This window comes from Bos indicus x Bos taurus, chromosome 23 (assembly GCF_003369695.1).
Source record: "Bos indicus x Bos taurus breed Angus x Brahman F1 hybrid chromosome 23, Bos_hybrid_MaternalHap_v2.0, whole genome shotgun sequence".
In the NCBI taxonomy this organism is placed as follows: Eukaryota; Metazoa; Chordata; class Mammalia; order Artiodactyla; family Bovidae; genus Bos; species Bos indicus x Bos taurus.
In genome coordinates this window covers 50517164-50535304 of record NC_040098.1, presented here as the reverse complement: position 1 = coordinate 50535304, position 18141 = coordinate 50517164, and the positions used below count along the sequence as shown (strand labels likewise).

General features: G+C 54.3%; 1 protein-coding gene across 1 annotated transcript; it reads left to right on the top strand.

The window, feature by feature from the left end:
• Positions 1 to 10860: 10860 nt before the first annotated feature.
• Positions 10861 to 17665, top strand: PPP1R3G (protein phosphatase 1 regulatory subunit 3G). Its single transcript, XM_027525001.1, has one exon. The coding sequence runs from the start codon at positions 10908 to 10910 to the stop codon at positions 11940 to 11942; it is 1035 nt and encodes a 344-aa protein (XP_027380802.1). The 5' UTR covers positions 10861 to 10907; the 3' UTR covers positions 11943 to 17665.
• The last annotated feature ends 476 nt before the right edge of the window (positions 17666 to 18141 follow it).

Here is an 18141-nt window from a genome sequence, read left to right as displayed (position 1 = left end):
CCAAGTCTCCAGCATTGCAGGCAGATTCTTTACCAACTGAGCCACCCAGGAAGCCCATGGGAAGCCCCGAGAGGCAGGAGAGGGAGCAGTTAAAAGACAGATGGACAAACGCTCTAGAGACTGTCCGGTGCAAGGTTGCGTCTGAGGTGGTAACAGACGGGGTGCTGCCCATCGGGGCCCCGGGGGGCAGAGGGACCAGAAAGCACTCTCTCCCTGAGGACTTGCCTGCAGGCTCAGGCAGGAAGTGCCGCCCCCAGATTGTCAGCACACAGCGGCCACGTGACCAGGCTCTCAGGGAAGCTGGGGGAGGGTCCCAGGAATGAAGTCGATGGAGAAGGAACACACAGGGGACCCGAGAGCGAGCGCCCAGAGGGGCTCTGCCGACCCAGCCTGGGAGCGGCAGCGCTGCGGAATCCGGCTGCCGCTTTTCAAGCCAATTAAGGAGCTGTGTTGCCGCCGGGAGGGAGCCTGTCTGTCTCTGCTGAGTCCGGGCTCAGACCGGAACCTCTGGGGACAGAACTGAAGGCTCTAATCCATGCCCTCAGAGTTAAAAATAAAAAGTAGCAGGCTGCTAAGACTGCGATTTTGGACTAGCACGGGGTGTGGGTGTGGGGGAGCCGCACTGTTTCCTCGGCAGCACGCTCTTCCTTCCCTTTGCGCTGCCTCTGGCACGAGGCCCCCTGTCCCAAAGTTATCCATCGGCCCACCCGTCTGCCGGAAGTAAGTGACACTGGGCATGATGTTGCTGCTTTCCAAAACAGAGAAGCCCAGATCCCTCTGGCTGAGAGCCCTAGTTCCCCTTCTAAAGCCTGAAACGGTCTCTGGACAGTTAAGTCTTAAGTCTGTAGATAAAGCAGAGAACTCCCTTCTAAAGTCTGAAACGGTCTGTGTACAGTTAAGTCTTAAGTCTGTAGGATAAAGCAGAGAACTCCCTTCTAAAGCCTGAAACGGTCTGTGGACAGTTAAGTCTTAAGTCTGTAGGATAAAGCAGAGAACTCCCTTCTAAAGCCTGAAACGGTCTCTGGACAGTTAAGTCTTAAGTCTGTAGATAAAGCAGAGAACTGAGCCACGCTACCCTCTGCTGGTCCTTCTGCCATCCAGAGACCAAACCGCTGTCTGCTGGCTGCTGGCTTTCCATCCAGTTTGTTTGGCATCATGTAGATGTTTGCTCAGAAAACAGAGCCCACTTTCCTTGGAGGCTGACATTGGACAGAGGTCAGGAAGGAGAGGAAATCTGAGCATTCCATGCCAGCCTTCTCGCCTCCCACAACATGAAAGCCAGGGATGCTTTGTCTGCTTTTCTATAAAAACTGGATAGCAGCCAGTTTGTCACTGGATAGAGTTTATGAAAACACACATCTCAATTCAATGTAGTCCTTATAAACATGGGGTCCCCAGGTGGCCTGGCATGGCGTCACCTTCCAAGAAGTAAGAGGCTAACATAAAAGTGCTTAAAACTCAACGTCCAGGAAACTAAGATCCTGGCATCTGGCCCCATCGCCTCGTGGCAAGAGAGGGAGAAAAAGTGGAAACTGACAGATTTTATTTTCTTGGGCTCCAAAATCAATGCGGACAGTGACTGCAGCCACAAAAGTAAAAAGACGCTTAGTCCTCAGAAGAAAAGTTACAACAAATCTAGACAGAATATTAAAAAGCAGAGACTTCATTTTGCCGACAAAGGTCCGGCTAGTCAAGGCTATGGTTTTTCCAGTGGTCATGTATGGATGTGAGAGTTGGACTGAGAAGAAAGCTGAGCGCCGAAGAATTGATGCTTTTGAGCTGTGGTGTTGAAGAAGACTCTTGAGAGTCCCTTGGACAGCAAGGAGAACCAACCAGTCCACCCTAAAGGAAATCAGTCCTGAATATTCATTGGAAGGACTGATGCTGAAGCTGAAACTCCAATACTTTGGCCACCTGATGCGAAGAGCTGACTCATTTGAAAAGACCCTGATGCTGGGAAAGATTGAGGGCAGGAGGAGAAGGAGGCAACAGAAGACAAGATGGTTGGATGGCATCACTGACTTAATGGACATGAGTTTGAGCAAACTCTGGGAGATACTGAAGGCCAGGGAAGCCTAGCATGCTGCAGTCCATGGGGTTGCAGAGTCAGACACGACTGGGCGACTGAACAATGGCACCGTAAAACTAGGATTGAAAGCAGTCCGAACTGGGAGGAAAATTTAAAGAGGAAATTTTTTTTCTTAAAACCCAGGAAGACATCTGTGAGAAGCTGTATTTCTTCATCTCTCTCGGCCTGCATCCCCCACAGCCTGTATCACAGCCTGCAGAGTGGAGGCCCTGGTGGCATTTGGTCAGTGAGCCCCACGATCTGACACAGGCGTGCACTGCTCTGCTTCAGCAACGTCATCCCCCAACGATTTCAGCGTGAGGTCTAACCTCGGCTCAAGGAACCGGTTGTCTGCCTACCTCTGGTGTCCATCAGGGGATGCCCAGGCAAACAAACTGTGGCATAAACACACGTTGGAATATTACGCAGCCTTTAAAAGGAAGGGCCTTCTGACATGGGCCACAGCGTGGATGAACGTTGAAGATGTTACGCTGAGTGAGATAAGCCCATCATAGCATGATTCCACTTATATGAAGCACCTAGATTCATCGGATTCATGGACGCCAAAAGTAGAATGGGTGTTGCCAGGGGCTGGGGCGTGGGCGGAAGGAGGAGTCACTGTTTCATGAATGAAGAGTTTCAGTTTGGGAAGATGGAAGGAGTCCAGCTGGTGATGGTGCTCAACGCTGTGGGTGTTCTTGATGCCACTGAACTGCAGGCTTTAAAGAGGCTAAGATGGCAAGTTCATTCATGAAGTCTTCTTTTACCATCATTTTTTTAAAGAAAAAAATTTCTACATGTATAAGATATCCAGTATTCTTGGGCTTCCCTGGTAGCTCAGCTGGTAAAGGATCTGCTTGTAATGCCGGAGACCTGGGTTTGATCCCTGCATTGGGAAGATCCCCTGGAGAAGGGAGAGGCAACCCACTCCAGTATTCTGGCCTGGAGAATTCCATGGACTGTATAGTCCATGGGGTCTCAAAGAGTTGGACACGACTGAGTGCCTTTCACTTTCAAAATGCTGTAAACCATTGCTCTCTCAATATAATATTTTTAAACAACAACAACAAAGTAATAAAATTATAAAGGAAGAAACTGGTGGCTGAAAACCACACTTTCTGACCATTTCTCATGCCTGTCAAGTTTGGTCGATTTCAGCTCCTATCACAGCAGCGTTCCCTACCACCCCAGCACTTGCCCCCAGCACTGCCCCCGGGCAGGCAGGCTCAGAGAACTGGCCACAGGCAGCGTGCAGGAGCCAGGGGAGGCAAGAAGGACCCTGCCCTCCATGAACAGGGCTCTGTGCTCTGATCAGCAGACCCAGAGCAAGCGAAAGCGAAACTCACTTAGTCATGTCCGACTCTTTGCAACCCCATGGACCATACAGTCCATGGAATTCTGCAGGCCAGAATACGGGAGTGGGTAGCCTTTCCCTTTTCCAGGGGATCTTCCCAACCCAGGGATCGAACCCAGGTCTTCTGCATTACAGGCGGATTCTTTACCAGCTGAGCCATAAGGGAAGCCCGCAGACCCAGAGATGGTCAGCATTTTTGCAACCTTCACCACCCTTGTTACATACCCTGCCTCTTCCAGCAGAAACAACTTCCAGAAAGTTTAAGGAGCTGGTGCCTGGGACTTCCCCGGTGGTCCGGTGGCTAAGACTCAATGCAGGGAGCCAGGGTTTGATCCCTGGTTAGGGAACTAGGTTATACTTTGGCCACCTGATGCAAATAGCTGACTTGTTGGAAAAGACCCTGATACTGGGAAAGAGTGAAGGCAGGAGAAGAAGAGGGCGACAGAGGATGAGGTGGTTGGATGGCATCACCAGCTCGATGGACACGAACTTGGGCAAACTCCGGAGATGGTGAAAGACAGGGAAGCCTGGTGTGTTGCAGTCCACGGGGTCTCGAAGAGTCAGACAAGACTTGGCGACTGAACAACTATAACCAAAGATTAACAACTAAAGAGTCTGTATGCTGCTACTGAAGATCCCGCCGCCCCAGTGAAGACGGGAGATCTTGAGTGTAGCAGCTGTGACCGGGTGCAGCCAAATACATTTAAAAAAAATCTTACGAAAAAGAACTGGTGCTTGTTTTCAGATTCTGTTTTTTTCCCTCCTTTAAGTTTTTTTTTTTCCCCCCCTTTTGGGAGTCAGACATTAAAGGATTAAAACATTCAAAAGAAACCATATATACAAAGCAATCAGAAAGTCACAGCACATACCTTGGCAAGGGTGCAGGCTCAGAAGAGGCCTGAGTAGACCTTAAGTTTTCCCCTCTGGTTGACTACCAGCACAGAGATGCCCTACAGGGATAATTTAAAAGATTTCTCTAAACCGATTTTAAATTGAAGGACAGTTGATTCACAGCACTGCGTTAGTTTCAGACGTACAGCAAAGTGACTCAGATCCATCTGTTCTGTTTCAGACTCTTTTCCGTTGTAGATTATTTCTGTTGAATGCAGTTCCCTGCGCAATTGTTCATCTGTTTTATACACAGTGGCCCCCACATGTGACATCATACACGGGCTGTTTGGAAAATTCAGATTTACTGAGAAATGCAGATCTCCCAAACCTGGCGGCCTGTCATCACCCGCTACCAAAAGTCCCATCTGCTGCTCTGCTGATCCCATCAGAGAAGCCTGTCAGTGCTGGGAAGCTGTCGGTCCCACGGTAGATGCAGGCATTTCAAATTACCATTTTTCCCTCAAAGTTCAGATTTCAGGATTGGCAACGCATTCTTCCAGTTGCTTCCCCTGAAGCAGAGATTTGCTTCAGTAATTTTAAAGAAAATGTCTATTCCACACCCGAATGTGAATGCCCATGGTTTATTCATCATTCCTTTAAGTAGAAATGATGTTTCATGAAAAAAAAAAAAAGCTTCTGGCTCAGCTCACAACAGTCTCCTGGGTGCCCTTCCCCAGAGCAGTCATCGCACGTCAGGAGTAGAAGGGCTTTTTGCGTGTGGCCTATTTTGTCACATAGGATATTAAGGTCAGGGACTCAGTGTTGAGACTTAATAGTATAATTTTTAATGGTTTATCCAGGATATTCTTAAATGACGTGGGCACAGTTTTACTCACCACTGCTTCTGTGCAGTGAAGATGTCTGCAAAGTGGAAAAGGCAAGTGATATCTTAATTTCGCTCTGAAGATAGTTTTGACATAACATCCCAGGAGCCGAACGCTCAGTGACCCTGCTGTCCAGCCCGCAGTAACTGAGAGCCTGGCACGTGCTTCAACCCAAAGGGGCAGCTCCAGCCTCCCCAGCCTCCCTGCACCTCCCCGTTTGCCCTCTGTCCCAACCTTGGCACCAAAGAGGTCGGTGGGGGAGACCCAGGGGCGCTGCCTGACGCCCTCGTCTCCGTTCAGAGTTTTTGGGGACTTGCTCCCCTACATTAGGCTCCGATGCAGTTATGACTCCTTTTCAAAAAATAGTTATTTATTTATTTGGCTGCGCGGGGTCTTAGCTGCGGCATGAGGGATCTAGTTCCCTGACCCGGAGTCAAGCGTGGGATCCCTGCACTGGAGCGTGGAGTCTCAGCCACTGGGCCACCAGGGAAGCCCCACGACTCCTCTATTGTCGTTCCAGTTTTCTAAGGTCCAGGTCTGCCTTGGAGTTCATGCCCCTGAAGAGTCTGACTGGGCTCTCTGCCTGCAGAGCGGAGGAGGCTGGAGTCCAGGGAGAAGCCTGGAGCCACACTTCTCTTGGCCCCGCGGGGTCAGCACTGGAAACAGGTCCTGCACGAGTGGCCTCGGATGCTGCCAGCTCTCTGCCCAGACCCACAGCTCGCAACCCTCCGTGGGGACGCAGTCTAAGGACCCCGTCTTTAGTTCACACCCTACAGTCAGCCCTGTTCCCCCAGCCCAGCCCCGGGGCCAGGGAGAGTTGGCCTGGACAAGGTCCTGCCCCCAGCCTGGACTCCCTCTGGCCTCGCCTTTTTCTGTTTCTGGGCCTTGTCGGGGCTCTGAGTAGCTCAGCTTCCAGGCATCCCTGGGCGTGGGATTCATGGGCACCTCGGGTCCAAGCTGTGGCCTCCACTGGGGACCCTGAGCTGTCTGCCTCCAGCTGTTACCTCTTCCTCTCTCTGTCTCAGTCTGTTACTGTTATCATTCTTTTTTTTTTTTTTTTTAATTATTTATTGGCTGTGCTGGGTCTTCTATGCTCAGTTCAGTCACTCAGTCGTGTCCGACTCTTTGCGACCCCAGGGATTGCAGCACGCCAGGCCTCCCTGTCCATCACCAACTCCCGGAGTCCACCCAAATCCATGTCCACTGAGTCGGTGATGCCATCCAACCATCTCATCTTCTGTTGTCCCCTTCTCCTCCTACCCCCAATCCCTCCCAGCATCAGGGTCTTTTCCAATGAGTCGGCTCTTCTCATAAGATGGCCAAAGTATTGGAGTTTCAGCTTCAGCATCAGTCCTTCCAATGAATATTCAGGACTGATTTCCAACACCACAGTTCAAAAGCATCAGTGCTTCTATGCTGCAGGGGCTTTTTCTAGGTGTGGCTGGTGGGGGCTACTGTCTAGCTGCGGTGTGCAGGCTTCTCATTTCGGTGGCTTCTCTTGCTGCAGAGCACGGGCTCTAGGGCTGGGGGGCTCAGTAGTTGTGGCTGCGGGCTCCAGAGCACCGGCTCAGTAGTTGGGGCACACGGGCTTAGTTGCTCTGTGGCACGTGGGATCTTCCCAGGCCAGGGATCAAACATTGTCTCTTCCATCAGCAGGCCGGTTCTTTACTGCCTGAGCCACCAGGGAAGCCACCAGGGAAGTCCTGTTATTACTCTTGTTTGATGTGTTACACTTAGTTTTACAGTCCGTGTCTCCGCACTATTTGAGTATATCAAATTGCTTCAATGTCTGCTGTCTGTTTTCCTTTTTTTCTACTTTAATTTCTTTTAGGTTTATTCAAGGTAAAAATTCCTGCTCCCACCTTGTTTTCCTTGACTTTCCATTAACTGTTTTTCACTGGGAAAGTAACAACAGCCCGTGATGGAAGTAGGACCCAACGAGAGGGGAGGGCTTCCCTTGTAGCTCAGTTGGTAAAGAATCTGCCTGCAGTGCAGGAGACCCGGGTTTGATCCCTGGGTCAGGAAGATCCCCTGGAGAAGGAAATGGCAACACACTGTAATATGAAGGTTTAAAATTTGTATGAACTAATATGGGAATGTTGCAGGAACAAATTGGCTTTTGCACATTTAACATCTCAGGAGAAGCCTACATAGATCACAGTGTAAGCAGATGCTCTAACCCTCATTCTTCCCTTTGAAAAAGATCCCACGTCCCCATCTTCCACTTTGCTCTAGGCGTGGGCGCCTACCTCCCGACCCCGGGCCTTTGGTCTTCCTCTGTTGACAAGCAGGCGTTTGCCCTGTGGTGCTGTTGTGTCTTGGCCCACAGGCGAGGGAGATCCACGCCGGACTCCGGGATGTCAGAGTCCCGAGGGAGTGGAGGAGAGGTAAACAGCTTCTGCAACAGAAACACGAGGCCAGGCCACACGGCTGGAGGCCGGCGCCCGGGGTCAGAAACTCGGGCCAGCCAGCGCCTGCCAGCCCCTCACCCGACACGGCCCGGTCTGCTGTTGACTGTCCTGACTTCACAGGGCAGTGAGCATTGATCCCTGAGGAATGCAAACTTGGGAGTACAAGCCTGCTCCCAGGAGGAAGACGCACCTCAAACCACCCGCGGTGTCTCCCCAGGTCACGGGCGGGATGTCATGTGGGCTCCGTTCTCCCGTGCAGCCGCCCTTTCCAGGCCTGCACCCTGGGCCGGTGCGTGACATCTACACTGCCTGTCTTCAGAGTTTGGGCCCCACATTATACAATCTCATTGGAAACGGGATGTTGGGACTGAGAAAAAGTGGGGGATGGGAGGGTATGGGAGAGAACTAGACTCAGTCAACTCGCCTAAGGAGTCTCTGCCATGTGCAGGGCTTTGTATTTCCTATCGTTTAGTCACTCAGTCGTGTCCCAACTCTTTGTGACCCCGTGGGCTGTAGCCCACCAGGCTCCTCTGTCCATGGGATTTCCCAGGCAAGAAACGGAAGTGGGTTGCCATTTCTTTCTCCAGAGGATCTTCCTGGCCCAGGGATTGAACTTGCATCTCCTGAACTGGCAGGTAGATTCTTTGCCACTGAGCCACCAGGGAAGCCTGTATTTCCCACAGGCATCTTTACAGGGATGCTGCATACTTTATTCATGTGTGTGTTGTTTCTCTCCCATCCTGACGCTAGAATGTGAGCTCGCAGGAGGCAGAGACTCGCATTTTGTTGAGTGCTGTGTTCCCAGTACCTAGGAGTGTCTGGCACGGAGCAGGCATGCAATAAACATAGGGTGAATTAATGGATGAACACGCTGCGCTGGCAGGTAATAACAGAAAAGAGTCATTGTGCACCAAGGCCGGGGGCTTCTTGCAGAGCACGTCGCAGGCTTTGCTTCTTCAAGTGGGTGGGTACATGGTACACTTTACAGGTGAGACCACAGCTCAGAGAGGTCACAGCACCTGCAGAAAAGGCGGTACTGAAATTTAAACTCGGCTATCCTGTCTCCTGGGTCTTTAGTTCAGACCACGCCTCCGATTCTACATCCTGGGAAAGTAAGAAAGACCAGTTAGACACAGTCCCTGCTCTGCAAGCGGAGCTGTGCTAACTGGAGCAGCTGGAGCACACGATGGCCTACAGGGTCCTGCGTTCCCCACGTGCAGAAACTGCCCCACCGCTGACCGTGGCAAGGTGGCCGTGACATCAGCGTCCATCTCCTCTGGGGTGAAAGGACACCTCCCTTGGATGCTGCCTCTCAGATGCCCACCTCACATCCTACATCGCTCATTCCTGAGCCCGTCTGGGCAGGGAGGGGGATCCTCCTGGACAAGATAGGCGCTGTTCTGGAGGAGAGAGGGGTCGGCCTCCCCCGGGGAGTGGCCATGTGGAGGAGGGCTGAGACAGGAACACAGGGGCCCGGTGTTGGGCACCCAGGCCCAGGCCGCCACGGTAGTCAGAGGCTGCCTTAAGGATCCTGGAAGGGGACCCCGCCTGCAGCCACTCTCGCAGGCGCCCCCCCACCCCTCGGTGTGGCTGAAACGTTCCTCCCAGCGGCCCTCCTGTTAACCCCACTCCCCTCCCTCACCAAGGCTCCCTGGCCTCCCTAATGGGGTCGGAGCTGCCTTCTTCTATATCTACTTCCCTGACTTTCTGGTTAACCTCGGCCTCCTCCCATATACCAGAGCATCCCACGTTCCCACCAAAGAGTGGGACAGGACAGCTGGACCAGCCCACAGGCCCTTACAGCCAGGCCTCCTTAAGTTCCGCCTTCCTCGTGTGCCGCCCTGGAGGAGGGGTGGGGTGCTGGTGGGGATGGGAGGTGCTGGTGGTGGTGGTGGGGTGGGGGGGAAGGGCTGATGAAGCAGAAGCCCAGGAGGGTCTCCACAGCCTCAAAGTCTCTGACAAGTTCTATCTGATCTTTAAGATAGTTTGCGGATTTTGTATTTCACTCCCTAGCATGTCAGCCTTTAGTGGTGGTGGTGTAGTTGCTAAGTCGTGTCCAACTCTTGCGATCCGTGGACTGTAGCCCGCCAGGCTCCTTCCTCTGTCCATGGGATTCTCCAGTCAATAATATTGGAGTGGGTTGCCATTTCCTTCTCCAGGGGATCTTCCTGACCCAGAATTCAAACTCCTCTCCTGGATTGCAGGCAGATGATTTACCAACTGAGCTATGAGGGAGGCCCTATGTCAGCGTTTGGGTAAATGTAAAAACAATGATCTTCCCCAAAGCTTGTCTTTGTTCCAATGGATAGACACGCCAGGTATGTCTGGGGCCTCTTGTAAGTCCCCAGGCTGACAGGCAATCAAGGCGTTCCACGCTAGCGTGGGAGGCCACGAAGGAGCTCACGCATGTTCCTGAGAGAAATACTTTGCGGCCCCACCCCGGGCCTACAGACTGGAACCCTAGGGTGGGCCCAGTCCTGAGCTCGCACACCCCGGCCAGGTGACAGACTTGGGAAACTCCGACCTACAGGCAGCCAAAGTTAGCCTTAAAAAGGAAACAAAGCGAAACCAACCAGAAGACGCTTTGGGCAGCACCGCAGCACCCCTCCCCGCCTCGGTTCGCATCCCTGGGAAGGCCGGGACGCGCGGCGGGCCCGCTCCAGGAGGCCGGGCAGTGACCCAGGTCCCCCTGCTCCGGCCGAGCGCGGCGGGCGGGGAGAGGGGCGGGGCGGGACGTGCGCCCGGGCCCCGCGCGAATGGCCTCCAGAGGCGCTCGGAAGCGGCCCCCGCCTGGTCCCTGGCCCCGCGCAGCCTCCGGCCCGGACCTGGTCCGGGTCCACCGGCGCCCGTGGGGCGATCGCGCCGGGCCGGGCCCGCTTCTGAGCGCCTGAAACTTGGGGAGGAAGGAGAAGCCGATTCGCGAGGCCCGCCGCCGCCCAGCTGCCCCGCCGGCGAGTTTTGCGCCTTCTCGGCCGCTGCGACAGCGCGCGGGAGACCGCGCCGCGACCCTCGGGAGGGCGGACCCGTCCGGACCCGCTGGGCCGACCTCGCGGGGAGAAGGACGACCGAGCTGAGTGCGCGCTAACCTCGGGGCTCGGCGGGCAGGACTGGGTGAGCCGGGGACCCCGCCCGCCCGGATTCCGCGCCCCTCGGGCCCGCCCTCTCCGCGGGCGGGCTTCAGTCCCTGCGGCCGCGCCCGGCCCGCGCCCTCCTCCCACCCTGCTCCGGGCAGCGCGGGCAAACCCCCGAGCCTCCCGACTGGACCTGCCTTTTCCTCTCGGACCGAGGCGGGCGCGGCGCTCTCTCTGCACCTCCCCAGGCGTCAAGTGTCCCGAGGACAAGTCCCGGGCCAGGGCGTCATGGAGCCCCGGGGGGTGCTGCTAAGTGCGGAGGCGCCGGGACCCGCGCCCTCGGAAGAGCCCGGGGCAGCCGGGGAGCCGCCCGCCGCGGGAGCGCCCATCACGGAGGGCGGCTGCGTGGCGGCGGCCCCGAGACCCGACGCCGAGCGTGGGTCCTCGCAGGAGCTGGTCACCCCGCGGGAGCAGGAGGCGCAGCTGGAGAGCCGCCGCCGCGCGCGCTCCTTCTTGCTGCCCGCCGACACGATCTTGCAGGCGGCCCAGGTCCTGCGGCAGCGCCAGCCGCCTGCCCCGGGGCCGGAGGGCGGCGAGGCGGCCGAGGACGCGCCGCTCGGTCCGGGCGACTGCTGCGCCAAGTGCAAGAAGCGGGTTCAGTTCGCAGACGCGCTGGGGCTGAGCCTGGCCCGCGTGAAGCACTTCAGCGAGGCCGAGGAGCCGCAGGTGCCGCCCGCCGTGCTCTCCCGTCTGCGCAGCTTCCCGGCGCGCGCCGAGGACATGGAGGGGCTCCCCAGCCCGCTGGCCGCCGTGGTGGCCGCGCCCCGCCGCGCGCCGCCGCCGCCCGGGCTGCAGCCCCTTTTCGAGCTGCCCGGGCCGAGCGCCGCGGCCGCGCGCCTGCGGAGACAGCGCGTGTGCCTGGAGCGCGTGCAGTGCGCGGCGCCCGGCGGCGCGGAGGTGACCGGCTCGGGCCGGGTGCTGGGCTGCCCCGGGCCGCGCACCGTGGCCGTGCGCTACACCTTCACCGAGTGGCGCTCCTTCCTGGACGTGCCGGCCGAGCTGCGGCCCGAGCCGGGGAAGCCTCTGCCGCCGGACGCGCCGTCGGGGGAGGCAGGGGACGCCGAGGAGCCCGACGCCGAGCGCTTCCACTTCGCGCTGTCCCTGCCCCCGGGCCTGCTGCCCAAGGAGGGGGAGGACGCGGACGCTCCGGGCCTCGCCGTCCACTTCGCCATCTGCTACCGCTGCGCCCAGGGCGAGTACTGGGACAACAACGCGGGGGCTAACTACACGCTGCGCTCGGGGCGCCCGCCCGACGCGCTCTGAGCCCGCGGGGCTGCGCTGATGGCGTGCGGCGCCCAGGCAGTCGGGCATCGTGCCCCCGGGGAGAGGGAGGCCCTCAGTGCAAGCTCCTTGGCACCCAGACAGATCCTGCCAGCAAGCACGGAGCCCGGGCCAAGCGCCCTGCCTTCCCAGCCGCTTTGGCCTTTGGAATTCTCGCCTTGCAACGAATGGGAAGAAGTTCTCAAGATTCCGAGCAGTGACTTTCTCCACGAATAAAAGACTCTTGAACGAGGCTGCAAACCTTTGGGATTTGTTTTTAACTGTGGACGCCCCCTCAGCTCTCAGGGAGAGGTGGAAGCATCGCACCGAGGGCTGGCATGCATAGTGGGTCCGCGGGAGCCTTCCCGTCGTCGCTGCCTTTTCTCTTAATTGGGATCTGGGAAGTGTTTGCGCTTGCATACAGATATCCTTTTGAAAATTTAAGGCCACGTGCATGTCTGCTACTTGATATTTCAGCTCCCGGCAGTTTGGGAGGCCTTGGCAGTTGGGCCATCTTCAGCGGATGCCGCTGCACTTTAAAATAAGCAAACCACAGTATTTTCAAATTTCCCTTGTCCCAGCCCTCCTCTTGGATGTGGAAAGGGCCTAGATTTTCCATAGTGGGCTAGAGTGTTCTTAAAAATGTTTCGTATAAGTCATTCTTTCCCCGGGCAGAAGAAGATGCTTGTTGAGTTGAAATGCCAGCGTGATCGTCAGGCCTTGGCTGTGAGCCGCCAGAGCCGGTCCCGGCCTCCAGCTCCTTTGTGCAGGCAAAGCACGCGGTCGCTGCTGGACTTATGGGCCATCGGCAGTCAGAGAAGCTGGCCTCTCAGTGGCTGGACTCCCCAGTGGGAGAAGAGGGAAGGAAAGAGCTTTCTGTGCCTCCTGGAGCCACAGTGGGGAGTGGTGACTTGAAGGATGAAGCCTGCCCACCAAGAAGATCCTGCTCTGAACCCACTGGGCACAGGCTACAGCTATGGGCACCAGTCTGGTTGGTGGTCTTCATTCACTGCTGATGGCCGTGGATGCCAGGATAAGGTGGCCATGCACGACCAGGGCCAGTGAGCCTCCTGAGGACTCGACTTCTTCAAATCTCCGTCATCCCTTGGTAATCTGTCCGTCTTTGGTTTTCACGTGTTCGGGCACATGGCTAGTATAGTCAGCTCCGTTTTGCAATGCTCATCTTCAGGGACTGGTGGTTTCACAGCTGCTTTCTAAGAAGCAGGGTAGGCAACCTACAGCCCATGGGCCAGATGCAGCCTGAAGGCTGTTCTTGTAGGTCCTGAGAGCTAAGAATGTCTTTTACATTTTTAAATAGTTGGAAGAATTCAAAAGAATACTATTTTTGTGACACATAAGAAGTGTACAGAATTCAAATTTCCATGCCTGTCAGTACAGGTTTGTAGGAGCAGAGCCATGCACATTCATGTATATGTTATGCACAATCATCTTCCTGCTACAAGTGCAGAGCTGAGTAGATGCAACAGAGACCTTATGGCAAATTCTAAAATATTTACTGTCTGGCCCGTTAGAGAAAGTCTGCCAACCCCTGCTCTAGAGAAGTAGTATTTTTTTTTTTTTTTAAACTGTATGTTGAAAGTTATATTTAACAAAGCACTTAAAACTTTTAGTAAAAATTTGTCACTTGACATAAACCTCCTTTGGGTAAAGGTAAAACTGGTTGCCTTACTCTTGGTAATCTTGGTTGATTACAGTAAACACTAAGACACCAAATAAGTATCTTAGTACACTTATAGGAATAAGTACAATTATTCCTATACTGGGGAGGGGACTCCAACTGCTTCTTCTAAGAAATAGCAGTGGGACTTCCCTCCCTGGTGGCCCAGTGGTTAAGAATGCAGGGAATGAGGGTTTGATCCCTGGCTGAGGAACTAAGATCCCCTATGCCGCAGGGGAAAAAAAGAAGAAGAAAAAAATAAATAATAGAAAGTCAAGACAGCTGACCTATGGCACCCCTCGGAATTAACATCAAGCTACAAAAAACTGCCAGATATTTTCATGCCTCAAAATGGGATGTCTCAAGCTATAGAAATATTTAGTTTGAACTCTGGTTTGTAAAATATCCTTTTTGACTATGGCAGTGTTTGCCAAAGGTAACTGATCATGGAAAAAGTTTAAATACTGATTTATGAGTGGAAAGCCATCAGAAGTTAATGAATTACAAGTTACAGTTGGAGTAAAGCGGACTTTAAAAAATGGTCATGTGGATGACCTAATTCACATGTGCTTATAAACAAATACTTTATAATGATAAAGTGGCCCAGCGGGTGTGGCCACTGGACCTGGAAGCTGGCCGAGCTCTGGGTGCACCGGGCAGCTCTGTGTGGGCGCCAGGACCACAGCTCGGGAGCTGTCCTGCAGCAGGGGGCGGTGGCAGTGGTCATCCAGAGTCCGGCTGCAGGGCCTGGGGGACCGACTCCCGACCGGTGTGCTGTGATTCCCCACCTGGCCACGCCCCCGCCTGCCGCACCCCTCCTGCCCTGACCAGGGGGAGGGCTTCCTGGGCGATGCTGTGGGTTTGAGCCACGCAGAGCCCGCTGCTCGTTTAGTTTCTGGAGGTCTGTTTTGGACTCCTGGCGAATCATTTTATGAGTTTCCCATGTTTCTGCTCTCTGGCACAGTGGTGTTTACGTGTTTTAGTCTGCTCGGCTTTCTCATTCCCCCACTCAGCTGCTTGTTTCTTAGGAGTGTGTGGCTTGGAGCCACGTAGGGTATTGTGACCTATGTCGTGTGTACTTTGTCAGGAGTGCAAGGAACAGCCTTCGGGAAGAAATGGGAGGTTCTGCTCTTGTGCGACGTCACGGTACTGGTGTGCATTTCTGGCTCACATCATGGGACACAGGTTTGTAGGTTAAAAGGGGGCACCGTGCGTGCTGTAGCCTAGCAGGCAGCCCTAACAAACAGTGGGCTGTTTGCAGTCAGCTCTGCCCGGCCAGCCCCCGCAACGCCAGGCCTGGACGGTCTGCCAGCATGGGGGGTGTGCTTTGTGCAGTCACAGAGGCAAGGGACTGAGCGGAAACTGGGCCCAGCCCAGTGACCCTCCTCTCATCCTGCAGGGCCATCCTGGCCTTACTGTCAGTAAGCGGGCCGGTGCCTGAAGCCCCTTTGGCAGAGGCCAACCCTGCTTCTCCTCAGGACTGGTGATGGATGGACACGCTCCACCAGGTGACCCGCTGTGTCTCCACGTCCTCCTCCAGGCTCCCCTCTGATCAGCGGGCTGTCGGGACGCAGCCCTTCGTGGGCCTTTCAGCCTCCCAGGCTGGTGGCTGGACAGGTAAACACTCTAACTTTAGGCTCACTAGGACTGAAAGCCCTTTGAATCTTTTTGATGTAGTATTTGCATCCTGTAGAGTTAGTTCTTTGGCTTCACCCTCTGTGAACAGACACATTTTTGGTAAAGAAAGAAATGAGTCACCTTTGGGCTGTGGGGAGATGGCGAAGATCAACGACTCGCTGTTAAGGTGTGACAGTGAGATGTACCTGGTGAATCTAATAGAAGAGCGGAAGTCTACAACGTCAGTTCAGAGCCATTTCAACCCGGAAATCTAGATACACAATCATCTCTGGGAAAGCAAAGATGCTGTAGAGACACTTCCAGACATTTTGGAGAAATCAGACTTGTGTAATTACCCCTCCCATTAGTATTGCTGGCACTGCTCAGGTTCTCTGAAACTTGTTAAGTCATTGCTCAAGGAGAACCAGCAGCCTCCTAATGTGTCCAGAAATGGGAAACTCAGTCTGAAACTCTGAATGGAGTAAAGACTGAAAGCAGGTGTCTGGTGAACTGAGCTTGAAACATTTAACCTCTAGGTTGAAGAATTCCTGCGCAGTCCTGCAGAAGGCCTTTCTAGAAACAGCTACACGTGTTCTGTTGAGAAAACACCCACCTGAGCACGTGAGAAGTTCACGGTGGTGGGAAATTCATGGTCCTTAAAGGGGCTGCCTGGCAGGGCTCTACAGTGTTGGTGGGTACAGCGCCTCCAGGGACGGCTCTGGGAGAAGAACTCCTGACATCAGGAGGTTGTTTGGATGCAGCTGAGTCGGCATTTTTCATAACCGAAGTGGGAGGAACAGGTGATGTCTCTTGTAGGAAGTTAGGTTTTGTCTGTTTTTACATTACATAAAAAGAAATGTGCATTTACATTCAGAACCACTTAAAATGGCTTAGAGAATTCCATTTTGTATGTCCTTTTCAGCCTGGTTGAGGAGAATATGTTCTTTCGGAAAAAACAAAACCAGCCCACGTTTAGATCTGGGATTCCCTTGCTCATTTTCCCATCCCAAAGTGTCTGAACCAGAAGTGCTTCTGTTAATGGCATTTAAGGCTTGGCTGTTTTTTTTTTTGTGTGTGTGTCATTTTTAATGACTTTCTGGGGACGTCCCTGGTAGTCCAGCTGCTCAGACCCTGTGCTCCTAATGCAGGGGCTGGGGTTCGATCCCTGGCCAGGAAACCAGAGCTCACGTGCCACAAGTAAAGACCCTGAGTCTCTCAGCTAAGATGCAGCCAAATCCGTAAATAAATATCTTAGAAGATTAACAACAACAACAAAAAAAACGGAATTTCTGTACTGATGCAACTGCCCTGAAAGAGTAGTTTTTCTGGCCGGGGAAACACTTTCAGAATGGCCTGCGAAGTCTTCAGTTCCGAGGCTGGGGGCTGCCCGGCTCTGCATGACCCGCCAACCTGGAGCCAGGAGCCGGTGCCGGGGAGAGGACGTGCCATGTGGGGTCTGGGCCTGCAGGTGGCGGGGCCTCCCTGCCCCGAGACCCTGGCCTGGGCAGGGTGGGCTGCAGGCTGCTGTGAAGACCAGGGCAGGGCTCTGGGGCCCTGACCCGACAGCGTGCAGGTGACTCAGGAGACCCCAGGGATGAGTCTGTTAAGCCAAGGGTTTCTAAAGCCATCGGTGCCATTCTCTGTAGGACAGACACCTGTGACCTGTTACCTGTACGTGACTGCGGAGGCTGGGGACGGTCGGTAGCGGGACCCGGCTTCAGCACAGGGGCTCCCTTGTGTGAGCGATGGTCTGACTTCAGCCTGGTGTGGTTGAGTCTGTGGCCACTGCAATGTCTCCAACTACCCACATCATTCCTTCAGGGTCTGAAAATGCAACACAGCTCACCCCGGGGTATCTGGAAGCCCTGAGCTCTCAAGGGAGGCTGCTCCGGACAGCTCTGACTCACAGAGGGGTGGGGGCATGTCTCAGGGTCCAAGACAGCCGTGGCTGTGTGTGTGGGGGTGCACACAGAGCCTGCCCTCCCAAGCTGGAGCTATGGGGGCCCAAGTGGTCCTTGTCGCTCACCCTCCCAGACAGGATACTTTAATGTGCTTGTGAGGAATTCTGCAACAGTCCCTGCTAATAATGTGAGAGAAAGTAACCTCATTAACCTTCGTTTTGACATTTGCCTGAAAAATGTGCCTGGTGGAAAGTTTGGCTTGAGTAACAGGTTTCTGTGAGAGTGATTCTGATACTGTTTAAACTCAGAACTACTGTAGTCCGAACCCAGTCCGTGTGTTTCTCCTCGATTTTTAAAAGGATGATTACATCTTTGTGGTTTGAAAATGTCTTTTCAGTTCTAAGGAATTTGGAGGAAGTTTTCTGTGAGCTTCTCTGCTGTTATGGTGATATTTCTGTATGTGCTACACTTGAAAAAAAGTGCTGAACCCAAAGTCCTAATTTGAATAAAGAATGTGAAGTGATTTGGGACCTTGAAAGCTGTCACTGAGTCTGGGAACGTTTTCGGGGCTCACCACTGCGGTGGGGGGCTCTGGACTGAGTGGGTCGAGGCCGTGGATGCTGTGGACATCCTGCAATATACATGCAGGCCCCCAGCGCGGCGGCCCCGAGACCTTAGCACGAGGCTGGAGAACCCGGGTCAGTAGTAGCATCCGAGCATCGATTTCCCGGTTCTGCCAGTGAGCCAAGGTTACAGGAGATACTATCGCTGGGGTAAGTTATGAGACGTGAACCCGGGAATTCTCTGCTTTTTCTGCAAATACTTGTGAGTTTCAAACCATTTCAGATAAAAAGTTAATACCAACGTTAAACTTTTTTTAAAGAAAGAAAACCTGCTCCTGAGCAGCATGTGAAGTGTTGCCAGGCGCGGTGCTAGCAGAGAAGCACGCTGGCTGCCTGTAGGTGGCCTCACGTGGGAGCGACGCACGTGCTCCAGGTGAGCCTGG

Excerpts from the sequence above, each read along its gene's own strand:
- PPP1R3G (XM_027525001.1), top strand. The coding sequence starts at position 10,908 with ATGGAGCCCCGGGGGGTGCTGCTAAGTGCGGAGGCGCCGGGACCCGCG.